This window comes from Capricornis sumatraensis, chromosome 1, assembly GCF_032405125.1.
Source record: "Capricornis sumatraensis isolate serow.1 chromosome 1, serow.2, whole genome shotgun sequence".
NCBI classification, from domain to species: Eukaryota; Metazoa; Chordata; class Mammalia; order Artiodactyla; family Bovidae; genus Capricornis; species Capricornis sumatraensis.
Window position 1 is genome coordinate 110785196 of NC_091069.1, and position 20822 is coordinate 110806017.

General features: G+C 45.0%; 1 protein-coding gene across 3 annotated transcripts in view; it reads left to right on the forward strand.

Moving 5' to 3' along the window:
- The window catches only part of TIAM1 (TIAM Rac1 associated GEF 1), a 159110-nt gene that overhangs the window by 23607 nt on the left and 114681 nt on the right, over window positions 1–20822 (forward strand). For all 3 annotated transcript variants that reach the window (XM_068971664.1, XM_068971676.1, XM_068971671.1), the window contains exons 3-4: window positions 3170–3342; window positions 19362–19586. In XM_068971664.1, the coding sequence (XP_068827765.1) occupies window positions 3170–3342; window positions 19362–19586 (398 nt within the window). The remainder of the gene's footprint in view (window positions 1–3169; window positions 3343–19361; window positions 19587–20822) is intronic.

Here is a 20822-nt window from a genome sequence, read left to right on the forward strand (position 1 = left end):
GGGAGCCTTCACTTCCTTGGTGACCCAGATCTGAATGACACAGTCTGTCAGGATCCAGACGGGAACACACAGCTGCCGAGTCTTTTCCTTCTGGCTCATGACGGGTCCCATTATAGATTGACAAACTCGGGGCTTGTCCCTGCCACTCACAGGCAGGGCTCACTGCTGACTCGGGCTTGGAGATGGAGAAATAAAAAGCAGGGTACTTGGAAACTGTGGGCTAGAGAATTCTTCAAAGATTCTTTCTCGTTCCACAGAATAATTAATCTTTTAAAAGTTTAAGAATTAGACTCTGGAGTGTCTCCATCCATGACGGAGAAACAAACAGATTACGTTCAAGATGAAGGTAAAGAAGATGTTACCAGGGAGCGCATAGTGCCCAGCCTTGCTGTTTCACGCTAGTCTTAAAGTTGAAACACATCGATAACTGAGGAGAAGCTGATTTTCAACCACCCACTGTCATGGGCGATTGTAAACCTAAGTTGAAAAATGACAGAAATGGCAATTTGGGGAGACATGAGTGTGTGGACGTTGCGCATCCATGATCCACAGGCTTCGGTTTCTGTTCTAACTATAGTAACGCTGCACTGTCCCTTTTCTGCTAAGAGTCTGTTCATCATTAGCATAATATTAGTCCTAAGGATTATTTAGAGTAAGGTTTCTCAGTAGCGGGACTGCTGACATTTTCTGGATAATTCTTTGTCATGAGGCTTGTCCTGGGCATTGTATGTTAGACAGCATCCTCGTCCAGTCAGTGGTCCCCAGCCTGTTTGGCACCAGGGACCGGGTTTCATGGAAGACAGTTTTTCCATGGGGAGGTGGGGGGGATGGTTTGGGGATGATTCAAGTTTATTACATTTATGGTGCTCTTTATATCTTTTATTGTATCAGCTCCACCTCAGATCATCTGGCTTTAGATCCTGGAGGTTGGGGACCCCTGCATTACCCACCTGCTTCTGTCCCCCACCCCCAAGTTGTGACAACCAAAAACATCTCTAGACTTCACCAAATGTCCCTCATTCAGCAAAAATGTCCCCACCTCGGAAACCTCAGATTTCAAAGAAAATATCCTCTTCTTTCCATTTCTTTTCTATCTCTGAATCTATGCTAGCTTAAGACGTGGAAAGAGGAAATTCAGATGTTTCTGAATGTGAGCTCTGTGTTCCTGTAAAAACATGAGCTCTTCAAAATAAGAGGGATTATTAAAAAATATATATATAGTGTTGGGGTAATAGGTCTATAGTTAAATTATATGTATGTAACTTATACCCCCAAAACATAAAACCAAAGTAAAACCCTACTAAAATTACATAACACTGTATATTTCCAACAATAAGTGTCACAGAAAACATGGGGCTTTATCCTCGGGGTGGGGGCGGGGGAAAGGTGAATATAACTTGAATGGGTTAGGGGGAGAATTGAAACTCTTGAACTATGGATAGAAGGACAACAGTTATAAAATCATGATGTTCAGCAGCACCGCGCAGTAGACTCTTTGGCTGAGCTCGTGGTCAGGCGGTACCACAGGAAGCACCGGGAAACCAGCAGGGCTTGCCAGCCAGTGTGTGGTGTGCCTTTGTGCTGGAGGCACTACATCCAGCAGCTGTTACATACTCCTGTGAAATATTAGGTTAATTTCTTCAGTCGTATCTGACTCTTTGGCAACCCCATGGTCTGTGTTCCACCAGACTCCTCTGTCCACGGAATTTTCCAGGCAAGAATACTGGAGTGGGTTGCCATTTCCTCCTCCAGGGCGTCTTCTCAACGCAGGGATGGAACCTGCATCTCCTGCATTGGCAGACAGATTTCTTTACTGCTGAGCCAGCAAGAAAGCTGTCCTGTGAGATATTAAAAAACGGCCTTCGCACTCGTGTGACTTTTCATTTGATCCCCATCGTTGCACACTGTCAATTAGAAATTTGCTTTGCGGAAGTTCATATTGCAGCGGAAGAGATGGTACTTGGAAGGGCTTTGTGAGTCACATCAGCGGTGGCCCTTGCTTGTGGTAAGGAAGATGTTGAAAACTGACCAAGTGGCTTATATTGAAGTTAAAAGAATTAGAAAGTTGGGCCCCGGCCTCCCGTGAAATTGAATTTGATGACTTGAGAGTAAGTCCTCAGTAAGTACTAATAAAGCGCACCTCACCTGCAGGCCATGGTTGGAGGGTATCTGTGGAACCCAGCTGGCCACAAATCTAGGCCAGGTTTCTACTCATTTCGTAGTTTAATTAAGCGTGGCCCAGGCCTCCAGCTTCCCCTAGGCCTTCATGCGTGTATCGTGTGTTTGTTCTTCCAGGAGGAACAAGCACTTGGCTCATCTCTAGGAAAGCATTTTATAGAGAAGACCTGAGACTCAAAAGTCCATCGTTTCTTTCCTTATCCCTAAAGCACGTGAAGTCAGTGCTGTGTTTTGTTTTCGCCAAGGGCACAGTCAAGAAACCCAATAGATGGTGTTTCCTGGTTGCATTTGCCGTGAGAGATATTGGGAGGAGGCTGTAGGGGGGCAGTCCCGACTGCCAGGCCTCACTCAGCACTGCTTGCTCTTTGAACCCATGGAGCTGAATTTGCAGCCACCCCGGGACCACAGAGTCAGATAGTACCGAGCGACCGAGCGCGTGGTACATGGTACTGGTCAGAGGAGCCTTCAGATCCCTGCATGCCTCTGAGGATACCCAGAATAAAACATTCTGAAGTGGAAAGTAAGATCGCGAAGAACTGGAGGGCATGTGTGATGACACAGATTTGAGTCTTTATGGGAGACTTCCCTGGTGGTCTAGCGGTTAAGACTTTGCCTTCCATTGCAGGCGGTGTGGGTTCCATCCCTGGTCGGAGAACTAGGAATCCCATGGTACCTCTGGGCCAAAACCCAAAACATGAAACAGAAGCAATATGGTAACAAATTCCAGGAAGACTTGAGGAGAAAAAAAAAAAAAAGTATTAGCACAACCTTGTAAATCAGCTATACTTCGATTAGGGGGAAAAAAAAAGAAAGATCCTCTCGTAATACAAGCCTATCCAAGACTTGGTACAAGCACAGCCCCTTTCTCTTTACTTCCTCTGTTCCATGCTAATTTCCAGCCCTTTCCTAGTAACAGCGCACAAGCCACAGTTTTCACTCCAGACTTTCTGTTGCACCAAGTACTCACGCAGACGCCGCTTTGTTTTCCCAGGGTGCACACTCTTCTTCTACGAGGGCGACGGCAGGTCGGGGATAGACCACAACAGCGTCCCCAAGCACGCCGTCTGGGTGGAGAACAGCATTGTGCAGGCAGTTCCTGAGCACCCCAAGAAGGACTTTGTCTTCTGCCTCAGCAATTCCCTGGGCGATGCCTTCCTTTTCCAGGTGTGTGGCTCCTCCTTTGCAGAGCGTTTCAGATCGCTTGTCAGATACCTTCCTCTCCTGCCTGAGTATTTCATCCTGTTTTCTGTTGAGTTGGGTTGTGGGTGGCGGGGGGTGGGGGGTGGGGGTCCTAGCTTTTGCACATTATAGAGGCAATAGGTGCTGTGCTCTTCACCACCCCATGGACCGCAGCACGCCAGGCCTCCCTGTCCTTCACTGTCTCCCAGAGTTTGCTCATGTCCATTGAGTCGCCATAATAAATGACGAAATAAACATCTCTGTTGAGTTCCAGGAATGATTGAACTCACCTAGAGGTCTCCTCGGTGAAGCCCAAGGGAGGGGTATAGATTGAAGGATTTTTCACTGAAATCTTGATATGATTTGTGTAGCACTTTAGAGCAAGGATCATGAATTCCTTAATTTAGACCTGATTTGCGCTGTCAAAATTTTTTATCATAATATGTTCTCTTCTAATATTACTCATAAAGTAAAATCATGACATCCTGGAAATAGTCTCTTCCCAACCAGTTTCTCTTCCTCATCTTTTCAGAACCTTGTACTTAAAGTTATCGAATTCTGACTGTTAATTGTATTAAAACATGCTAGCCTATGTATCACTTCAGGGTGAGCATTTGCTTTTATAGGGAATCCTTTGAATTAGGTCAGTTGTGATATACTTTTTGGGGTGTTAGTGCGTTAGGTAAGCTTTCTCCATTTTATAATTTAGGAATAATATAGGAAGTCCTCAAGCCTTTATTCCATGCTTCCTACGTCCTATGCATAGTGATATGGAAAATACCAAGAAGATTTTAGCATAGTCCCTGTGCTTGAAAGTGTTCACATATAATATGGGAGGCAGACACTGGAATACACGGAACTTTATGATGTGGTAAACCTTGACCGTGAATGTTAAAGGAAGAACAGGGATGAATTGAGTGAAATTGATGGTGAGGATATGCCATGCGAGAGAGAGTTGAAATAAAGGCATGGAAGAGAGTAATAGGTTGTTTTACCTGGGGCCCACCAGGCTCCTCTGTCCATGGAGTTTTCTAGGCAAGAATACTGGAGTCGGTTGCTGTTTTCTACTCCAGGGGATTTTCCCGACCCAGGGATAGAACCCGCGTCGTCTCTTGTGTCTGTGTTCGTGATGCATTTGTCTGGATTTCTTTTGGTGTATACCCAGGAGCGGCAGTGCTGGGTCATGGGGTATTTGCACACAGTCAGGTGTACTAGATACTGTCCATTTCCAAAATGAACGAAATAGTCCTCCTTGCATCAGCAGCCCGGGAGAACTCCAGTTCGTTCTCATCCTTGTCCACAGGTGTTATTGTTAGATCTCTGTCTTTTCTTTTTTGAAGCTATCAGCGTGAAGTTGAGCACCTTTTTCTGGGTCTAATGACCATTCCAGTATCATCTTCTGTGAAGTTTTTAAGTCTCTCGCTTACTTCTCTACTGAGGTGTCCATCTCCTTGTGATGATTCACAGCAGTTTGTTATGTGTTTTGTACATCATCTCTTTGTTAATTCATTTCAGTTGAGTTCAGTCGCTCAGTCGTGTCCGACTTTTTGCAACCCCATGAACCGCAGCACGCCAGGCCTCTCCATCACCAACTCCTGGAGTTCACTCAGACTCATGTCCATTGAGTCTGTGATGCCATCCAGCCATCTCATCCTCTGTTGTCCCCTTCTCCTCCTGCCCCCAATCCCTCCCAGCATCAGAGTCTTTTCCAATGAGTCAACTCTTCGCATGAGGTGGCCAAAGTACTGGAGTTTCAGCTTTAGCATCATTCCTTCCAAAGAACACCCAGGGCTGATCTCCTTCAGAATGGACTGGTTGGATCTCCTTGCAGTCCAAGGGACTCTCAAGAATCTTCTCCAACACCACAGTTCAAACGCATAATTATATGCATCCAAATGTCATTTTTCCTCCCTGTGGCTTGCTTTCTACTCTCTTAAAGGTATTCTTTGTTAAACCAAAACTTTAATTTTAATGTAGTCTCATTTCTCAAGGTGGAAGGGAACTAGTGGGGAGTTCTTTATGTATCCTATTGAAAAATCTCCATGCTCTGTCCCATGAACATAGTCTCCTATATAACTTATAATCCATTGTGTTTCCAAATCTGGAATAGCTTGTAATTAATTAATTGGATATCTTGCAAATGATGAAATGCTTAACTGCTCTCATGATAACAACAGTAAACAAACATTTACTGAACCCTTACTGTATGCCACCATATTGAATATGTTTTACAGTGTGAGTCCACTTAAGTCTTACAGCAGTATCCATCTTTTAACCAGTTGTTATGGATTGTGTACCCCCTCTGTGGAAGCTAAGGCTACAAAGGCTGGTAATTGGATACCAGTTCATAGTAACTGAGTGTTGGGGCTGGATTCAAACCAAGCCTCTTGTTTCCCAAAGCCCCTTGTTGTCTAAGCATATGACTTATCCCATTACTATTACTTTTTACGCTCAGAAGAACATGGGCGAGAATCAGTGATTATGATAAAAAGTGACTTTTTTTCTTTTTTATAATTAAGCCACTTACTTGGAATATTTGAACGTTGTAACTTCATTTTGGCCATCCTTGCCTCACTGTACAAGTTAGATGATAATTTGGTTGATTTCAGGATGTTCTTCTTTTTTACCTACACACTTCTCATGTGAATTCCCTTTGAAAGGACTTTCCTGGCCATAAAATTGCTATTAGAATCTGAATACTCAATAGGTCACGTTGAATAAAATTCTTCTGTGGCAGCATAGGACCTTATTCATGAAAACCACTGTGTCCTCTTGATTTTGGTGAAATTTTTATGCTGCTTACGTGGGACGGAGCACAGAATGAACCTTTTCAGAGGAAATTACTGCTCTTTGGGATCCATGAGGGCATTTTCCACCTTCTACTTATTGTAATCCACATGACTCTGGAGGGGCTGAATTTGAAAGGAACCTGTGTGCAGGGGGTGAGGCGAAAGCGAGGCAGAGGGAGCATGATTATGGAAATAATTTGTAGGTTATTTCAGCCCCGGGGCTCAATTCAGTGCACACGGTTTCCAGAGCTTGTATGCTGCTGACCTGATGCTGTTATTCAGATTTGCTGCCCATGGAAAAGAGATTCGTGCTACCAGCAGAAGTAGAAAAGGGGTTTTGTGTCCAGGACGGGGGTGGGAATGGACATGAACATTAGAGTTTATATAGGTGCTATGCTGTTTACAAAGGGGAAGCTAGAGCTTCTGCATTTCAACTATTGATACTTCTATTAGTGTTCTTCGCTCCAACTGGAAGCCAGAATCGGCAGCATCACCTACAAAGCACAGTTTCCTCTCGGCCCTTTCCTCATCCATTACTGGAGGATATTGCATACCGTTCCAAAAATCTTGGTGACTTTTATGGTAACATATCCTAATATTAGTTTTCACCTTCTGTATTCAGTGCCTTGGGAACATAGTTAGCAGACAGAGTAAGAATGATGCCTGACTGGGTAGAAAATCATTTCGAATTATGTATCTGAAGAAGTGGCCCAGTGGTTAAGAATCTGCCTTCCAATGCAGGGGTGCTCATTTGCTTGGTTGTGTCCGACTCTTTGTGACCCCGTGAACAGTAGCCCGCCAGGCTCCTCTGTCCACAGGATTTCCCAGGCAAGAATACTGGGGTGGGTTGCCATTTCCTTTTCCAGGGGATCTTCCCGATGCAGGGGCCGTGGGTCCAACCACTTAGGGGAACTAAGATCCCACGTGCCGAGGGGCAGCTAAGCCCATGAGCCACAATTGGAGAAGCCCGTGCAGTGCGGCGAGGACCCAGCGCAGTCAAAAGCAAACAGACAAAAACCGAACGAACAAAAAAAGAAGTGTGGGAACTACTGTCTCTAAGGGGGCATTGCCTTTCCATAGAAAGTTTCTCAGCATCAGCATGTATAGTGTCTCTTGTATAGCATGCATATATATATTTTTTTCGATGCCAAACTCCTAACCTATAAAGCATGCACAGTTTAAAAAGACTTAAAAAAAATAGTATTTACACCTTTATGTTGAATTGGGTATTAGATGTGGTAATGCAAGTCAAGTGTCTGATAGATAGCAAATGCTCACTAAATGTTATAGTTAGCATTTTAACTAGAAGAAAAAGAGATTAGTTCCCTGTACTCCTCTAAAATAAGTATCTTTACAGAAGTTGAGTGTGGTTTCTCTGAGGAAAGACTAAAACTTTGAGTTTGATCAGCTTCTGAGCAATAATTACCTTCAAGTGCCCCATGTGACTCTGTGTATCAGACTCAGTGAAGATCAGTGTCATATGCCCTGGACAAGGATAACCAAGTTAGAAAATGATCTGGAAATCACCTTTCACCAGGAGCATCAAGTGGACTTGTTAGAAGAGCCTGTAGAGGGGACTTCGTATTTGGACTTGAGTAGATGGAGAAGGAAATGGCAACCCACTCCAGTGTTCTTGCCTGGAGGATCCCAGGGACAGGGGAGCCTGGTGGGCTGCCGTCTCTGGGGTCACACAGAGTTGGATATGACTGAAGTGACTTAGCAGCAGTAGATTGGCATCAGGCCTCCTTCTCAAGGCTGGTACCATTCCTACAAGGCTCCTGGCAGCTGGCCAGTCTGGCCAGTCTGGACGGCTTCCATCCCTGGGAAGCGCCCATCCCTGGGAAGTGGCTCCACGTTCTAGAAAGTTCTTCGTCGTGTTGTGATGATACATTCTTTCTGGCGACATTTGCCATTTCTGTTTGATTCCATATTTTCCCCCAGAGTTTTAAGTAAGCCTTTCATGCTTATTCTTCCTGATAACTGTCTAACTACTTGAAAACCGCTCTCATTTCCCAGTGCCATGTCTCCTGTTCAGGTCCCTACCAGAGGTTTCCAAGCCAGGCTGCCAGTGGTCCAGCTCCTTCCCTGAATTGTCTCCTCCTAACTGTGACCCAGGACCCCACACCCGGTCCTCGTGAGGCCCGCCCTGTGCCTCTTGCATTTCAGTCCCTGCTCTCTCATTTCTTCCATGATGCTGGTGTCAATTCCTTAATTTACTAGAAACCACAACAAACCGTTGACTCATACCCAGCTTGTGGTCTATAAACCCTCAGTGACAAGATCCTTGTCATCTTATTTTAATAGGTTTCTGAAAACTCCAAATTGCAGAACTTAAACTTAGTTCTTCAGAATTCTATCTTTGTGGTTTTTGTCCTCCTAATGAAATCATCTAGGATGCTAATTTGATCTTCTGTGGTGTTTATATCCTTCTTAACTTTGAGTTAAAGTATGCAGATATGACAGACTCCAAGTTTGGTCTTCGTTAAGTGTTGGCTTGGTTTCTAGCTAAGTCCTGTTCTCCCACCGCTGTAGATCATTTTCCTACCTCTAGCCAGCCACTTTAGGAATACTTCCCTTTGGTTTTGGCATAGGTTCATTGTGACAAAGGGTCACTTCTAGCATCTGTGGATCCCCATGCCAAATTTTTTGAATCTCGGTGAAGGATTGTACCCAACCCAGATAAGCTTGTCAGTACTATTCTGGTGGCTCAATGTCATGAAATCTGGTGAAAAGAAGAAATAGCTGGTATGACCTGAGCCATAGACTCATGTCCAAGAGCTCCTTGCTGTTGCTAAGTCACTTCAGTCGTGTCCGACTCTGTGCGACCCATAGACGGCAGCCCACCAGGCTACACCATCCCTGGGATTCTCCAGGCAAGAACACTGGAGTGGGGTGCCATTTCCTTCTCCAATGCATGAAAGTGAAAAGTGAAAGTGAAGTCTCTCAGTTGTGTCTGACCCTCAGCGACCCCATGGACTGCAGCCTACCAGGCTCCTCCGTCCATGGGATTCTCCAGGCAGGAGTACTGGAGTGGGGTGCCATTGCTCCTTAGGGCCTCTTATTAATGCCCCATTTGGGATAGAGGGTCATAGAGCTCCCTGAAGGGGTGCCTGCTGGACCCTACCCATTTTATGCCCTGGCGAGGGGCCCTTTTCAAAGCATGAGGACCCGTTGGCCCAGCTGTAAGGAGAGTATTGTTGCAGAGTACGGGTGTTGAGGTGCAAAATAAGTGCACAGGCTGGCCACTGTTTACAGTGCATGCCCTGCTGTTAGTGTGTTCAGAGGTTTCTCCACATGTTAACAGCACAGAGGAGAGGTGCAGTTGTGACCGAGCTCCATTGCAGCCTAGTATACTATTATGTATCGTCCAAGGAATGTGTTACTGACCGTGTTCTGCTTCCTTTTTACAATATTTTAAATTTGTGTGAAGTTAATACAAACAGACAACTTTATTTATTTGAAGTATAGTTAATTTACAATGTTGCATTTATTTTGAGTGCCAGCAAAGTGATTCAGGTATACATATGTATATATATGTATTCTTTTCCAGATTCTTTTCCATTATAGTTTATTACATGATATTGACTACAGTTCTCTGTTCTACACAGTAGGACCTGTTGTTTATTTGGTATAGATGGTTTGTGTATATAATAGTCTGTACCACAGACTCCTAATTTATTCTCCCCTCCACCCTGCCTTTCCCCTTTGATAACCATGAGTTTGTTTTCTTTGTCTGTGAGTCTGTTTCTGTTCTGAATGCATATTTTTGAAGAATTCAGTTAACCTTAAAAGACCTACAGTGAAGTTCTCTTCTTATCCTTCCTTACATGAAAATTTAGAATTCAGTCAGTAGTCCCTGTTACGCTCTTTTGACGTCCCCATGCTGTATGACCATATAAATAGTATTAGCTGCTGAGCCAAATAGTGTACTGTCATTTTATTTATTTGTTTGCTTGTAGTTAATGAATGTCTTTCTTTTTCTGCTTAATTTGCTTATTTTTTGGTTACTTCACTGTATTTTTAAAATTCTCCAGTTTATTGGGTAGCTGATGAATGCTGGACTTTTCCCTGGAGTCTGCCCTCCCCTAGCACTTGGTCCTTTTGCTCCAGTCTTGTCTCTTTCAAGGCCCCATGTGTCACAGTCACCGTGTGAACCCTTCCGTGCGCTTCGGTGTCTGCCTTTCATGCTGGAGGCTTTCATCACGTGATCCTTAGTTGTCTGGTCACATTTAAATACGAGGTACCAAAGTAGCACTTGGGTCTCATTGGTGCATGTTGACACCTCCTGGAGGCTTTTGCAGCATGAACAGACGGGGAGGCTTTTGGTGAAGGGGGCCCCAGTTTACAATATTTGTTGGCCTTTCCTGAGGGTTACTCAGTTGGCCAGAGAGGGATCCTGCCGTGGCCATTCACTGGGTCAGGTTTGCAGGTATTCCTCTGTTTTGCAGTAAACAGTTCCTTTGTCTTTTGGGGTCTGGTTTCCTGGGGCTTGAAGCCTTTCTTCTTTAAAGAGTTCACCTTGGGTGGGAGGGTTGCCCAGTTACATGACTTTTCTCCAGTAGATGAGATGAGGCTCAGGTTATAATTATGAGGTGATATCTATCATTTTCTTTATAAGTATTAGCAATGATAGTTTAATGAACCCTTATATAATAAAACTCTAAAATGTGTTAAACAGAAAAATCAATGAGAAAAAAGACTTCTTAGGAACTCACACAGGAACTTCGTTCCCAAATAGCCTCTTAAAAATATGTAACTTTATTGTTTTTCCTTTTTGTTCTTTTAAAGTGGAAAAAGTTCAACCTATTGTACAGTTTTTCCCACACTCCTATACACTCAAATGATGTGAAATGTTAGTTTCCTAGACCTGGCGTATATTCTCTAGTCCTTCTCTTGTTTAGAATGAATTTCTCTTTTCCTGTCACTCACGTAAACCATTGTTTATCTGAAATCACAAAGTATCCTCCATTCAGTTGGATAATTGAAGCTGGATCTTTTAAAATACATAATGAAGCCCTGAGCTTCATCTTAACTCTGTGCTCAAACGGGGCTCTTATGCAGAATGCATTTTTTTGTTGATTATATTCCTCTTTTGGCAAGAACTCTACTATTTCCTTCACTGAACTTTATACAGTATTTATAGCATCCCCAGCAGGCAAAGTTTCAAAGCACACAATTCCCTCTCTCTACCTGTCTGCTGCTGTTTGTTTAATGAGAGGTGATGTGTGTGGAGGGAGTTGAGAGGGTACCACTCGAGGGTCTCCTTCCTGCCTCTGATGGAGGGCTCTCAAGTGGACCTGGTGTCCCTGATTAAACTTGCCTGGTTCAAGAAGGTGATGCAAAGTGAGCAGCTTTGGAAAGCTTTTTCTAGCATGTCAGAGTTTAGATCCTGGCGTGGCCACACTGGAAAACATTGGATCAAGTGAGTGGTTTGCTGTGATCAAGTCAGAAATGTTCAGCCTGTAGTATGGCCAGAAACTATTTCCTTACTCTACTTAACTTGCTGTTGAGAGCGGTCAGCGTGGTCTGTGCCCACCCTCTCCTCCACATGTAGCCTTGTGTATGCCACTGCCAGGGACAGACTCTGCTGAAAAGCTCATTGAGTGATTGTCCTTCTTAGAAATTGACTTGTCCTAATGATGGAGAATGGCAGAGACCACTGTTTTATTTAGACAGGACAGCAGGAGCAAAATTTCTCTCTAATGGAGCTTCCTTCCATCTCTGACAGCTTTCAAAAGTGGTTGGTGGCTTGAGCATTTTTAATAGTTTAATGGGCTGCTTGTTAAATTTTTCATAAAGCTGTGATTGCATTTTCTAAACATCTTTCTCTAGATTATGAGATTTGGTAGGTTTTTCCCCTTTTTTTTTTAAAAATTTTGTCTTTTTTAGAAAAGCACTTCGGTTGTGATAGAATATACACAGAACATACCAACCGTTTCCAAGTGCCCAGTTCAGCAGCATTAGGTAATTCACAGTGTTTTGCAACTGTTACCACCATCCATTTCCAGAACTCGTTTCATCTTGCAGAACTGAAACCCTGTACCCGCTGAACTCTCCATACTCCCCTTTCCTGAACCCCTGGCAACCACCATCTTCTTTCTTTTAAATAAATTAATTCCAGGATAGCTGCTTTGTCAGAATTAAATATACACCTTTCAAAGGATGTTTGGCTTCATCAATCGGTGTCAGTTTCCTTCCTTTCTACCTCTTAACTTGGAGGCAGATATAAACTCTCTGACGTGAGAATGGAGTGTGTTGCCCTTGACTGAGCTTGATGGAGAATCTCACATGTGAAAGGAAGATGGGATTCTCTTTTCATTAAGTGAAGAGAGTGAAAAACTGCAGAACCTATCAACCTATGGCTCCTCTTGGAGTATATGATACAGACTCTTAAAAAAAGCATTGGAATTGACATATATACCCTACTGATACTATGTAAAGAATAGATAACTAATGAGAACCTACCATATGTAGTGATCTAAATGTGAAGGAAATCCAAAAAAGAGGGGATATATAGCCGAGTCACTTTGCTGTACAGTGGAAACTAATACAACATTGTAAAGCAACTGAACTCCAATAAGAAATTAAAAAAAAAAAAAAAGCGTCACTTATTTCAAAATGAATTTCTTACTTTGCTAGTATATCAGTCAGGACAGGTTAGGTTATACTGCAGGAAGGAGCAACCCTCACATCTCTTACCATAAGTTTTCGTTCTGCTGTCTGTGTGATAAGACATTGGCTATGACGCTGTTCTCATCCTAGGCACTTAGACACCTTAGAAGCTTGTTCCTCCAGGACTTCCAGGACTGTAGGCCAAGGGGCCAGAATAGGGTGAAGCAGGCTTTTGTTTACTAGTAACACGTTTACTAGTAACGTTGCTTCTGTTGCCGAAACTCAGCCTCTGCTCACTGTTGCCGAATAGGAACATGGAAAACAAGAGTTTTGGGTGAAGTACAAGAGGAGCCTTTATTGCTTTGCCAGGCAAAGGGGGCCCCGGGGGGCTAATTGCCTGGAGACTGTGTGACTCACCCTGGGGTGGGGAGGGGGATAGTGAGGAGGAGTTTTATAGTGTTCAAGGAGCAGGGTGTGATTAGCTCGTGGACGGTTCTCAGATTGGTTGATATATCAAGGTGAAGTTTCAAGCAGCATCAGTCTTCTGGTTTCAGCCAGTCTTGGGTTTGTGTTTTTGTGTCAGCAATTTTCATCTGGAGGGAGGGTCTGCTTCCTGTAAAAACAACTTAGGAATGTGTGTCAGGCCTTTATCTAGATATTTCAGGGAACTGGGAGTTCGGGTGATTCTGTCCTGTGGCAGAATTTTAGTCTAAATTGTTACCAGTTTCCCCAGCCCAACAGCTATTCTTTGTTTCTACATTTTCCTCTTTCCCAATCATTAACTCATGAGTCAGCATTTTACTTCAAAAGACAAGGGTACGCCTCTGTTGCTGCGTCTCCATTACAGTGCTGAGTCACTTCCATTGTGTCTGTCTCCTCGTGAGCCTATGAACTGTAGCCCTCCAGGCTCCTCGGTCCTTGGGATTCTCCAGGCAAGAATACTGGAGTGGGTTGCCATGCCTTCCTCCAGGGGATCTTCTCCATCCAGGAATTGGACCTGCATCTCTTAAGGCTCCTGCATCAGCATGCAGATTCTTTACCACTGGCGCCACCTGGGAAGGCCCTGCGTCTCCATCGCTGCCCTGCAAATAGAGTCGTCAGTACCATCTTTCTAGATTCCATCAGTTCAGTTCAGTTCAGTTCAGTCGCTCAGTCATGTCCGACTCTTTGCGACCCCATGAATCGCAGCACGCCAGGCCTCCCTGTCCATCACCAACTCCCAGAGTTCACTCAGACTCACGTCCATCGAGTCTGTGATGCCATCCAGCCATCTCATCCTCTGTCATCCCCTTCTCTTCCTGCCCGCAATCCCTCCCAGCATCATAGTCTTTTCCAGTGAGTCAACTCTTCACATGAGGTGGGCAAAGTACTGGAGCTTCAGCCTCAGCATCATTCCCTCCAAAGAACAGCCAGGGCTGATCTCCTTCAGAATGGACTGGTTGGATCTCCTTGCAGTCCAAGGGACTCTCAAGAGTCTTCTCCAACACCACAGTTCAAAAGCATCAATTCTTCGGTGCTCAGCCTTCTTCACAGTCCAACTCTCACATCCATACATGACCAAAGGAAAAACCATAGCCTTGACTAGACAGACCTTTGCTGGCAAAGTAATGTCTCTGCTTTTGAATATGCTATCTAGGTTGGTCATAACTTTCCTTCCAAGAAGTAACATGCGGTAATATGCAATCGTTGTCTTTCTCTTTCTGAGTGACTTCACTCTGGAGAGGGTGGGCCGAGTTGCGTGGAAACATGCATATTATCATGTGTGAAATACACAGCCAGTGGGAATTTGCTGTGCGACACAGGGAGCTCAGCCCAGTGCTGTGAGACCACCTAGAGGGGTGGGATGGGGTGGGAGCGGGAAGAAGGGTTCAGGAGGGAGGGGACGGGTGTGTACCTGTGGCTGACTCATGCTGATGTATGGCAGAGGCCAGCACAACATTGTAAAGCGATTACCTACCACAAAAAAGAACAAAAAGACAAGGGCACAGGGGCTTGTACTTTTTTCACTTCTACTCAGATCCATTGACCAGAGCCAAGTGATCTGACCACACCTAACTTCAAAGGCAGCAGGAAAATTCCATCCCCCGGTGTGCCTAAGGAGAGCTCAAAATAGGTGTGCAACAGCAAGGACCCCACAGCTAGGCTTTCAGAGCAATTGGTGAGAGCTGAAGGGGTCTGGAGTGGTGTATGTAGCATGTTTTAAAAAAAAATAAGGATGGAAAGAGATCAGGGTTTATGATAAATGACTGTGTCATCCCTGCTTCGACCAGGCTTGAGTTTCTTCATCTGTAAAATCATCCCACGGACCCCCTTCTTGATGAATATATTATTTTAAAAAGTAAGGTTTGTAACTGGATTTAGCAGAGTTTGTATCAGGAATTTTAAGCTGTTTCTCACTGTTCGTTAGGTATTATGTCAGGGTTGTAGATATTTGCTCTTCTTCCTCTGGGCTGGGAGAAGGGAAGCAGAGATGGATGAAGGTGGTCCTGGGGGAACAGATGCTGACCTTTCAGAGAGCACTGATGCACCAGCTGTTTTTACTGGAGACATGTCCTGTCCTCCTTAGTGACACGTGCTACCTCTGCATGGATTCCATCTGAAAGAGCCCCACAATATCCTTTTCACATGGGTTAAAACGCCAGCTCCCTTCACATCTGAAAGCTCCTTGTTTCCATTGAGCTGTGCGTACAAAGGGGAAAAGCATATTTTGGCTCAAGGGACTAGCTGTTCATCAGATGCTGCCAGGCACTTTGGAGGACAAAGAAGGTGATGCTGGAAAAGGTCATGCTGTTGGGAACTTCCATTACAACCCTCCAGCGACACTTTTTCCTGAAAAATAAGAATCGGAAGTGTGACATTTTTTAGAATAGTTATAGAAAAATTAGACTGCAATATTAGGGTGATATATCTGGGAAGGATCTTTTAAAATCTGTTAAAAAGTATAACGTATACACAGAAAAGTACTCTTTTTGATGATGTTTCATGGGCTTACCTGTGACATACACTCACATAACTGGCATCCAGATCAAGAAACAGAATATGGCCAGCACCCGAGAGACACCCTGTGCTTCCTTCAAAATGCTACCTCCCCTCCACCCCGCAATTCCCGTCAAACAACCCTTCTGACTTCTCACAGTGTGCATTAGTTTTCCTGCGTTTGTACTTTATGTAAATAGAGTCTTGAAACTCTTTCGTGTTTGGCTCCTTTTCCTCAGTCTTATGTGGGGCTGCCCTGGCGGCTCAGACGGTGAAGAATCCACCTGCAATGGGGGAGACCTGGGTTTGATGCCTGGGTCGGGAAGATCCCCCGGAGGAGGGCATGGCAGCCCACTCCAGTGTTCTTGCCTGGAGAATCCCCTGGATAGAGGAGCCTGACGGGCTGCGTCCATGGGGTCGCTAAGATGTGGACATGGCTGGGCGACTAAGCGCACAGCACGTGTGGAATGTTACCCGTATTGCAGCGCGTAGTCACCGGTTTTTCATACCCGTGTCGTGTGTCACTGTGTGATTATCCATGTGTTCCCTTCATTCTCCTGTTGACGGGTGTTGGGGTAGTTTTTAGTTTGGTCCTTTGCAAACTGAACTGCTGTAAACCTTTCAGGACATACGTTTTGGTGAACACAGGAATGCATTTCTCTTGAGAACATACCCACGAGTGTGTTTTGGGGGGGTCACAAGGTGTGCAGACCTTCTACTTTAGGAGGTAGTGCCAAATCGTTTTCCAAGCCAGTTACACCAGTTTAGCATCCAGCAGCTCATAAGAATATTCTGGTTGCTCCATATCTTCGCCAATACGTGGTATTTTCTTCTTGGAAGTGTTTCTTTTTGAAAAGCATCCTTACTTGATTGTTTTCCCATCTGAACTGATTCCTTCTCTGCTGCTACTGCTACTGCTAAGTCTCCTCAGTCGTGTCCGACTCTGTGCGACCCCATAGACGGCAGCCCACCAAGCTCCCTCGTCCCTGGGATTCTCCAGGCAAGAACACTGGAGTGGGCTGCCATTTCCTTCTCCAATGCATGAAAGTGAAAAGTGAAAGGGAAGTCACTCAGTCGTGTCTGATCTTGGCGACCCCATGGACTGCAGCCTACGAGGCCTCCTTCCATGGGATTTTCCAGGCAAGAGTACTGGAGTGGAGTGCCATTGCCTTCTCCAGTAAAATGTTTTAAAGGGGTGGCGGGGGGGGGGGGGGGAATAACTGCACCTGCAAATTACCCACTGAGGTTGAGAAACCCAGAGACAGCAAACATTTCAGTTGCGCTAGGCATGGGAAGCATGGTGGTTTTATATGTGGGAGGATCTTATGCTCTGTTTTTCTGGAATAACTTTAAAGTGATACATAAAGACAAAATGGAAGGTAATTGCTTTCTAAGAGGAGATTAAAGATAAAAATTTGCAGCTGAGTCTTTAACTCTTAAAAAATTAAAGCGGGGAGTGGGAAGTAAAATGGAGAAAGGTAGTCAGTTACAAGCTTGCAATTATAAGATGGTTAAGTCTTAGGTAGGTAATAGAAAGATGAATCTCATATACACACATTGCATTTTTCCCTTTCCCTACCTATAAGTATTTACCTTTGACTTCCAGTATCTTTATCTCTCCTTCTTTTCCCACCGAGGTGATTCCATTTGCTTTATCAGGTGCTGTTTCTTTAGGAGAATATCTAGCTTATTGAAGTCTTCCTTAGATACAGGCAAGTGTTTTGCTGTAAACATAACAACTGCCAGATTGCCTAGGTTAGTCTGGTGTGTGGTGTCTCTGCTGGCAGACACTGTAACATTTGATGCCGTTTCTTTTGTGGGATATAATTCTGATGAGACTCCGAAATAACATAAACCCTAGTGGTGGTGCCTTCACTTAAATTTTAGTTTTGTGGGTGGAGTCCTATTAGTAGAATATATTTTCAAACCGTGGCTCAAATGAGTGAGAAAAGTAGGAAGATGCATCAGAGAGAAAATTAAAAGGTAACAATGTTTTGTGACTGGAAAGTGATGCTGTCGGCCAGTTTAATATTGAAGCAGCCAAAGAGATCCTCTGTTCAGGCTTTGGCTGGGTTCTGAGCTAACTTCTGAGCATTTACTAAACTTCTCTAAGGAGATGTTCATTGATTGTGTTCCTAGAGACTTAATCATAGCATATGGTGACACATGAGCGGTCCCCCCAGCTTTTGCCTTTCAGAGCACCCAGAGTCACAGCAAGCCCACTTTGAAGTTATCTGCTCGTTGGCGGGTGTCTCCCGCCATTGTTAATTGTCTTTAAAGCCCCTTGACCTGGTTGCTCTTAGTGGCTGGAGTTCTCCTAGGTGGTCGCTATTTCTAGACTCTCCCCTGTGTTCCTGAGTTGGTAATACTTCTAACTCCTGGATCTCCATCCCAGCCCTAGTTATGTTATGGCTTCTTGGCTCAGGCAGGGCAGCTGAGGATTGGGGTCACAGCGGTTCACTGCAGACAGGGTTATCGCATTTTCCTTGTAGTATCCCTTGGCTTCATTGTCACCTCTGAACTGACCCATCCCCTCTGGGAACTGACCTTTGCTTCATAGCAATTGTCAATAAGAAACCAAGCTATCTGAAACACCTACTAAAAACCTTAATTTGTCTACTTATAAAAATAATTACATAGTGGAACTATGTGTCACTTTGTTCTGTATCTTCCCAGTCTCCCATAAATGTGTTATCATACTTTCATTATTTAAAAAAATCAGAAGTTAAAAAAGAAACCAAAACTAAGCTTTCTGTATAGAACTGTCCACAGACTCAGTGGGCATGAATCGGAACAAATTTCAGGAGACAGTGGAAGACAGAGGAGCCTGGCATGCTGCGGTCTGTGGGGTCACAAAGAGGCGGACACGACTTAGTGATTAAACGACAGTGGCGGATAGAATTGTCACATACGCCAGTGCTTTGGTTTGGGCTGCTGTCAGAAACCACCCCAGACTGGGTGACTTTATAAACATTCTGGAGGCTGGAAGTGTGAGATGAGGGTGGGAACATGGTTGGGGTCTGATTGGGCGTGTTCCCTGATTCACAGATGGCAGTCTATGGAGCTCTGGAGCTAGCTAGCTCTCTGGCTTCTTTTTATAAGGGCACCGATCCCCTGTATGAAGCCTCCACTCCCATGACCTCATTACCTCCTAATACCATCACACTCGGAGAAGGAAATCGCAATCCACTCCAGTATTCTTGCCTGGAACATTCCATGGTGGGCTTCAGTCCATGGGGTCGCAAGGAGTCAGACACGACTGAGCGCACAGCTCCATCACACTGGGGGTTCGGTTTTCAGTGTTTGACTCTGGGGCAGGGGGCTGGATACAACCATTCAGTCCGTTGCAACAAGTGAGCTCAATAAGTACATGAGTGAGCTGACATGGTGGCCTCATTCCTGACAGCCCTTGGGAGTGAGGGCTGGGTGGAGTGGTGTCTGACCTGAGACGCCCTTGTTTTATCTGCTCTCTGAGCAAGGCGGTCAGAAAGGTTAGCCTTCCCCAGAGGGTGTGTAGAGCCGTCTGCTTGACCCCCAGCCAGGGCTTGCCTGGAAATGCACACCGGTTCTTCTCTGCTGACCTCCGTGGTGCCTGTTTCTTCTCGGGCCCCGCCCCGCCCCTCACAGACCACCAGCCAGACGGAGCTGGAGAACTGGATCACTGCCATCCACTCTGCTTGCGCGGCCGCTGTCGCAAGACACCACCACAAAGAGGACACGCTCCGGCTGCTGAAGTCGGAGATCAAGAAACTGGAGCAGAAGATCGACATGGATGAGAAGATGAAGAAAATGGGCGAAATGCAGCTGTCCTCCGTCACGGATTCAAAGAAGAAGAAAACTATATTAGATCAGGTAATTGTTCTCCTGTGTGCAGACGTGGGCCAGTCCTTAGGCCTTGAAAGGGGTGTTTCTGCTGCCTTGGAACCGAGAAACATCCTTGGTTATCTCCTCCTTGTCGGCCTGTCGCCCAGGCTGTTGACTCTTTATTTTGACTGTCAGTTCTCCTCACCAGTGGTTCACAGTTGATTGTTATGAGCTGAAGGGAACAGTATTACGCTGGAGGGAAAACAGAAGTCTAATGGAGGAGCCCTCCTCCTCCCTCCAGTGGCAAGCTGTTCTCGGGGATCTGGGTAATTGGCATGTCTGCGATTTCATTCCCCGTGTTATCAGGTTGACCGCGTGCCCAACTGTGATGGGTCTAACTTCATCCCTGACTCCTCAATAAAGTTACATTTCTAGATTTAGTAAAGGTAGCGTGTGCTTTAACAATATGTGTATGATTACTGTATGTGCAGGTAAGTGTATTTCATGCCAGAAAGGAAAGATTTAGTGAGATAACAGAGGGCATTTTGCCTTCTATTCAGTTGTTTTAAAGTCAGTGATAGACTTCCCTGGGGGTCCAGACGTTAAGACTCTGCCCTTCCAATGCAGAGGGCACTGGTTCAATCCCTGTCAGGGAACTAAGATCCCACGCGCCATGTGGTATTGCCAAAAAGAAAAAAAAAAAATTAAAGTGATTGCCATTTAGCAACATTTTGAAACTTTGCCTAGTATGCAGGAAATAAGCATGTGAACTCAGACGGTTAAGCGTCTGTCTACAATGTGGAAGACCCGGGTTCGATCCCTGGGTCGGGAAGATCCCCTGGAGAAGGAAATGGCAATCCACTCCAGTACTATTGCCTGGAAAATCCCATGGACAGAGGAGCCTGGTAGGCTACAGCCCATGGGGTCGCAAAGAGTCAGACACGACTGAGCGACTTTACCTTACCTGAAATAATTGATCAGCATATGACATTCTGAATTCCCCTCTGTCTGTTCTTTCCCTCGATTACCCTGTTCTTTGTATTTTTTAACCAGAGGTGAAATTTACATAACACAAACTTAACTGCTTTAAAGTGTAAATGTGTAATGTTGCTGCTGCTGCTGCTGCTGCTGCTAAGTCACTTCAGTCGTGTCTGATTCTGTGCGACCCCATAGATGGCAGCCTGCCAGGCTCCCCCGTCCTTGGGATTCTCCAGGCAAGAACACTAGAGTGGGTTGCCATTTCCTTTTGAGTAACCATTATCTCTGTCTAGTCCCAAATACCGT